Source organism: Watersipora subatra, chromosome 6, assembly GCF_963576615.1.
Source record: "Watersipora subatra chromosome 6, tzWatSuba1.1, whole genome shotgun sequence".
Lineage (NCBI taxonomy): Eukaryota > Metazoa > Bryozoa > Gymnolaemata > Cheilostomatida > Watersiporidae > Watersipora > Watersipora subatra.
In genome coordinates this window covers 40984513-40991743 of record NC_088713.1, presented here as the reverse complement: position 1 = coordinate 40991743, position 7231 = coordinate 40984513, and the positions used below count along the sequence as shown (strand labels likewise).

The 7231-nt window shown below is 32.0% G+C and overlaps 1 protein-coding gene across 1 annotated transcript; it reads right to left on the bottom strand.

Annotated features, from left to right (window-relative positions):
* Positions 1 to 2401: 2401 nt before the first annotated feature.
* On the bottom strand, positions 2402 to 5278 carry LOC137398906 (uncharacterized). The gene is made up of 5 exons (XM_068085071.1): positions 4916 to 5278; positions 4598 to 4725; positions 4131 to 4314; positions 3552 to 3686; positions 2402 to 2602 (listed from the first exon to the last, which is right to left on the bottom strand). The coding sequence occupies exons 3-5, from the start codon at positions 4312 to 4314 to the stop codon at positions 2409 to 2411; spliced, it is 513 nt and encodes a 170-aa protein (XP_067941172.1). The 5' UTR covers positions 4598 to 4725; positions 4916 to 5278; the 3' UTR covers positions 2402 to 2408.
* Positions 5279 to 7231: the final 1953 nt, after the last annotated feature.

Sequence of the window (7231 nt, the reverse complement as noted above, 5' to 3'; positions counted from 1 at the left end):
CAGTTAAACAATTGCAAAATTTTAACTTCGAGAGAATTTATTGTTGATATCGTTTTGCCAAAAACAACTTAGCCTTAGTACGGCAAGGACGAAAAAGCATCGCAATTCATAGAGCATAAAAAGTTCATAGAGTTTAAATTTATACGTCATTTTAGGTGTGAAAAGAAACGTTGTATACTTTATGTAGTAAGAGCAGTGAAATGTAAGAGCTTCTGTGGTCTCGTGACAAAAAAGCTGGATTACAAAACTGCGTCTGCAATCCTCAAGAGTTCAAGTCTAGCATGACAGCAAATTTTAATCCCAAAATTTTAATAGCTTTATCTGGACATACCGAAAGACAAATAGATGACAAAATACTGATGACAGAAAACACACGACATACTTCGAGAAATATATATATATATATTGAATAAACTATAATAAAATATTTCCAAGCCTAATATAAATTCACAAGTTTGTTATTTACCATTGCGCCTCTAATGCAGGAATACCTTTAAAGAACCATTTCATGAATTGTTATTGTTTTGCAGTAGCAACTGGGTTTCAATAAGCAAAATCGGATGTGGTGTTTATTGAATCTTTTTATTTAATTTTGAGTATTTTTAATATTTTTATGAATACAAGTGAGTTGCGACTATCATATTTCTTATAATTATGATAAAAGCGATGCGCGACTTTATTAAGTACATACATCAGCTCGGGTGTTTACTTTTTAAAAATAACTAACAAAGTAACAATAGCTGGCAGGTAACTAGTTTTTAACAAAGTGTGAAGTGATGTCAAAAGGGTTCAATTGAAGCATACCTGTTGGAATAATATATTTGGGTCTCACTGCTTTCACCTGCAGCCAAAAGAGAAAAATGCATCCATAAATAATTAAGGCAACTCCGATCCAGCATAGGTTAAAGTGTGCTGCTTTCATTTTGACAAATGATCTGTTAAAAAATACAGCAATAAAAATTAAAATAAGAAACATGTATTTGGTGTAATAAATTGATGCTTTGATATTGTATACTTTTGATGCACAAGCCACTAACTGCACAAACAAGCCCTTGTATTGATTTAAGTTAAAATTTTGCATAAGTGAGACTATTAACTTGAAATAATTAAAAAGTAGCTACAAGTGGCTGACACAACCACCTATTGACAAATACAATATGACAGTATCACATATACAGTTTTCACCTACAGGCATATATGTATATACATACATATATATATATATATATATATACACACACGCATATATATATATATATATATATATATATATATATATATATATATATATATATATATATATTCATATATAGGAACATATGGGGCCTGAATCAAAAATCCGGTCCTGTTATGGGGCATTCGTCTACATATGGGGCGCCCCATATGTGGATGGGTGCTTAAATACATTGTAAACCACTGTAGAATGTGTCAAATCATTCCTAGCAATTTTTTACATTACAACAAATCATAAATCAATTTTGGAGTTGCTTTCCCCGGGAGACAACTCCAAAAAATTTAATGTTTTTCAAATAAATTAAAACACTGTGGGGCTAGCCCCATAACTGATAAATTGAAACATATTTCGGAGTTGTCTGTCCGATTATCATTTGTGTGGGCAACTTCAAATATAGCTTGGAAAACCCAATTTTGTACTGGTGTCTCTCTGAGTCACTCTAATTACTATGGAATAGCATTCTTCATGAAACTTTTTATCAATTAGTTTTACATTTCAATACTTAAGCTTAATATCAACCTTGAACTTGATTATCTTGATTAATTTGATTATTCGCTCCTAAATTAGATTAGATTATTTGTTACTCAGATAATGTATAACTAGATTGTCTTTTTATTTTGCAGCCTTTTCAATTGTACATGCAAGAGTGTATGCCGCTCAATTTTAATCAAGGTGGTAGTCTTTTTGGTTTTGTGCTGACCCTCAAAAATTTTTGAAATAATTTTGTTTCAAAAATTATTGAAATAATTTATTATTTTAATCGTTATTCAAATCGTTGCCCGTTGTTCAAATCGTTGTGTATAATTAGGAGTGTTACAGAAATAGCAATATGCACTATTTGTAATTGTATTTGCAGATAATATTGAATTATTCATGAGAAAAGCATCTCCCTTCAAAATGAATACAAAAATCACAAAAGCCATTTCCTTCACAAAAGATTACAAAAGCAAACAACAATTACAAACAGCAATCAACATTTTAAAAACGTGTTTAAAAAAATCATGAAACTTTGAAATAGAAATTCAGTTTTTAAAAAGTTTTTATTTCCAAAAACTACTGTTAATCAGAATAAGGAAAAAACTGAGAAATAAGATAGCTACATTAATTGACTACCAATTATGAACAAGGTGACTGTGGCAAAGTAGAAAAAAAAACAAATTCCCAATGGTCTTGCTTAGAGCTGGCTGTTAGGTGCTGTACTGCTTTTTAGGAAGTTGTGAGCTCTTGAACGCAATACCGCCAATGATCTGTGTGGGAGAGCCTCTTTAATTTTCAGCAAAATCGTTTTGGAAGGTACAGTTGTCTTATCTTGCCATAGCTTGCTGAATACGTCTTTTTCCAACTGGGTCCATCCTGTTTTTTTGGTTCCTGAAAAATAGATGAGTCATTTAGTCGATTGTAAGTCATAAAAGTTGGAAGAGTTGCTGGAAATACAAAGCCGAACAACATGCAGTTTTTCTTCAATATAGCTTGTTGCAATAGTGAAAAATTCAAGTTTTAAGGCAGCATACTATGCATTTGTAAAACTTTTATAATTTACCAAAGAATACCAGAAAAATGCATTATCATCTTGAAGGATTTAGAACAACATTGAATAATAATGTTTCCAGTTCAATTTGCACACACAAACTGATGACAGTTTACTTTCAGCAGCCCATGTGAATACTCAAACAGTTAGACCAAACAGTATAGAGCAGCTGAGGCTGTCAGAACTCTACGAACCCAATGTTTACACTGCTTGAAAAAGTTTTCCCTGGTTTTTAGAACTGCATTTCTATGAAAGAAAAACTTTGCCAAGGCAAAATAATTTTTTTTAAAGTATGGGGTAAAATGTGCTTTTTTGCCCTATTATAGCAAATTCACTAGTAAATAATATAGACTTTGTACTTTTTATATGTGTTTACATAATAACTAAGCTAAAATCGCTAAATCTTGATGCGAACACTTATTCGCGCCATTGCTATTAGTATTATTAAACCACTTAGCATTGGTAGGCAAAAGGAACATCCTACTATGGTTGTCAAGCTTTTAACCAATTCTTATAGTTTACAAACATAAAATGACATCGTACAATAAAACACCAATCTCTAACCCTTTTATACTAATTTTGAGGTCATCATTAGTGGTTTACTATTAAGCTCCATGACACTAACTTATTCTAATACGACAAAAAAAAAAGCCAGAATTATAATTTTACAGGCTTTTATTGCAGACATGTTTGAACTGATGACACAACATTTTATAGATAGTTACACGTGTCCAACATGCAAGTTAAATTATCAATGTTGATACAGAAGAATATAGATCATAATGCTACCTTGTCTTTCGGTCGCATCATGATTATCTGATACACTTATTGTAGCAATGCAGTCTGCATTGTTCTCACGCTCCTCTAGTTCAACAAGATGGGTGATGGATTCCTCTTTACCATCACTATCACAACGTGTTTCACCTATATTAGACAATTTTATTGATACATAGTCATCACCTAAAAATATTTACCAAACAATACCTAAGAGCATCACAAGCAGTGTTAAGCCTGGTTAGCAATAAACCCTTAGGGTTTTTTAAAATATTTGATTCACTCTTATTACTTAAATTTTCTCAAACTGGTTTAGTGGCAAGAGTCACAGATGTTTCATTACTTCTAATCTGGCTGAAATTTAGCAAATTATTGTCATAGTAATATCAGTGATAACATAGTGTAATGCTTTTAAAAAAACCAACAACTGCATAACATGCTGAAAAGTATGATCCTAGGATAATTGTCCATTGCCTAGCTTTCAATTATTAAGTATAGGTAAATGCCCGGCTCGCTAGATATCACTTCATGCTTTAAAACCTATGTATTGAATTTAAAATGGAGCATGCTTAAAACCAATAAGTAGTTAGTTACCTTCTCCATCACTTGGCAACAGACCATATTTTTCTTCCCCTTGTTCCACTCTAATCAGGAGCTTGGCTATTTTACTTCTCTCAATGATGCTCGTTTGTAGCTGGTAACGCGTGGTGTGTATCCCAAGATCATGTCCCATGTGGTCAGCCAGCATGTTGAGCTCATCATCATTCATATTTAGCATCTAACAAATAGTATCAGCGTTTGTGTGTTAACACCTGCTAACTTGCTGCTTTCCATGAATCACATTCATGGTAAATAGTGTTAACTGTTACTGATAATAATTATCAGTATTATGCTATATAACATCAAAACATTGAAAGCCAACAGTCAGACATGTTTCTCAATTATTTTTATTAGCAAGCAATACTATATAAGCATTTCAAGAAACTTGCTTGCTTAAACATGCCCTCGAATTCAACACAAATGACATACTTTCAAACTCTCCTACATACACTTGTCCATACCTGGCAAGTTGTCGCTAAATAGTGCCTCAATCTTTGTGCTGTATTCGCTCTGGCATTTTGAGATTTGGCACCATTTCTTCACCTCATTCAATGCATCTGTTCCAGTAATGGGCCTATCAGCCATTGGCCTAAATCATAGGTCGAAAAGAGAATCAAGTGTGCATGTTTTAATCAACAAGAGCAAGCGTCCCTTCCTGCTACATGTATAATACACCAATTACGTGTACCTTTGACCAAGTTATTAGCACAAAATCTTTGATGCTCATATGTTTACTGACAAGTGAATTAACGAGAAGCAAGGAAGATTAGTCTAGTTACCTTGAAAATATGTATGTGTCGTTTGGGTTGCTTGCTATTATTTTTTCCATTGCTATAACAATTGCTTGACTTAGCAAGACGAACACTTTCCTTATTTGTCGCGTAGACTTGCCTCTAACTTCGACAACTGTCATCCTGTAAACAGCAGTAACGACAATGAAGCATAAATAATTAATGTCGGATAATTAAACAGCCTCATAAAATTATAAATTTTCATTTGGTATTTGCATTAAAGCATTAAGGTGTATTTGTTTTGCTCAAGTCAAACTTCAGTTAATTTGACAACAACGTGGAACATCTGATAGGACGATTGTGCCCAGCGGAGAAAAAATGACCATTGTTATAAACCGAAGATTCTGGTATTAACGACTGGAAAATATGTATACTAATTTGAAATTGATTTGCACCCAATTAAAATATACAATGGGAACAGCTGAAAGTGAAAATGATTTGTGCAGTTTCAAACAATGAGCCTAATGAAAATATTCATGAATTTCGCTTGAAATAAACTTGAATATAATTTGTTTTAAGATTATGGAGTGCAATTTTGACATTGTTAAAGGTAGTAACAGCCAGTAAGAGCCAATGAGCCTTAAACTTTAAAATTATTGCTATTATTTTACTTAATAAAAAGATGAAAGCAAATTGAATTTCCACTAGTATTTCCTCGGCTAGACTAGTATTTCCTCAGCAAGTTTAATGAAAAATTCATATAGCTTTAAACTTGCCTGTTAGCTATAGCCCGTTCAATTGCAGTGAGCTTACCAACTATTGCCTTGTCATGCGGGTCATTAATGCTATTATTGGCTCTTTGGAAATCAGCAATGGTCATATCATGGACTTCAATCGGACGCCTTTTATTAAACAAGATTAAACTAGATAATACTAGTTTTTTTTAAACGCACTATGTCTTCAGTCTTCCCTATTTCTTCCTCGATAAATTTGTTTAAAATGACCAAATCTTCTTCTAAAGGCAATTCAGGGATGCGGCTCAAATCACATATGGAGCTTCCATAATAAGAAGTGATATATAATGAAGTGTATTTAACGAATCACATATGGGGCTTTCATAATAATAAGATATATATAATTATGCAAGTGTATAGAACAAATCACATATGGGGCTTTCATAATAATAAGTGATATATAATGAGGTGTATTTAACGAATCACATATGGGGCTTTCATATTAATAAGAGATATATAATTATGCATGTGTATAGAACGAATCACATATGTGGCTTTCATAATAATAAGAGATATATAATTATGCTAGTGTATAGAACAAATCACATATGGGGCTTCCATAATAAGAAGTGATATATAATGAAGTGTATTTAACGAATCACATATGGGGCTTTCATAATAATAAGAGATATATAATTATGCAAGTGTATAGAACGAATCACATATGGGGCTTTCATAATAATAAGTGATATATAATGAGGTGTATTTAACGAATCACATATGGGGCTTTCATAATAATAAGAGATATATAATTATGCATGTGTATAGAACGAATCACATATGTGGCTTTCATAATAAAAAGAGATATATAATTATGCAAGTGTATAGAACGAATCACATATGGGGCTTCCATAAAAAGAAGTGATATATAATGAAGTGTATTTAACGAATCACATATGGGGCTTTCATAATAATAAGTGATATACTTGGATGTGTATAGAACAAAACCCATATGGGGCTTCCATAATAAGAAGTGATATATAATGAAGTGTATTTAACGAATCACGTATGGGGCTTTCATAATAATAAGAGATATATAATTATGCATGTGTATAGAACGAATCACATATGGGGCTTTCATAATAATGAGAGATATATAATTATGCAAGTGTATAGAACGAATCACATATGGGGCTTCCATAATAAAAAGAGATATATAATTATGCAAGTGTATAGAACGAATCACATATGGGGCTTCCATAATAAGAAGTGATATATAATTATGCATGTGTATAGAACGAATCACATATGGGGCTTTCATAATAATAAGAGATATATAATTATGCATGTGTATAGAACGAATCACATATGGGGCTTTCATAATAATAAGAGATATATAATTATGCAAGTGTATAGAACAAATCACATATCGGGCTTCCATAATAAGAAGTGATATATAATGAGGTGTATTTAACGAATCACATATGGGGCTTTCATAATAATAAGAGATATATAATTATGCATGTGTATAGAACGAATCACATATGGGGCTTCCATAATAAAAAGAGATATATAATTATGCAAGTGTATAGAACGAATCACATATGGGGCTTCTATAATAAGAAGTGAT

What these genes read in the sequence shown, in the direction of transcription:
- LOC137398906 (XM_068085071.1), bottom strand. Translation starts at nt 4,314, where the DNA reads ATGCTAAATATGAATGATGATGAGCTCAACATGCTGGCTGACCACATG. An exon ending in GTTGCCAAGTGATGGAGAAG is followed by an intron (nt 3,687 to 4,130) that starts GTAACTAACTAC and finishes TGTCTAATATAG; the next exon opens with GTGAAACACGTTGTGATAGT. An exon ending in TGATGCGACCGAAAGACAAG is followed by an intron (nt 2,603 to 3,551) that starts GTAGCATTATGA and finishes TCTATTTTTCAG; the next exon opens with GAACCAAAAAAACAGGATGG.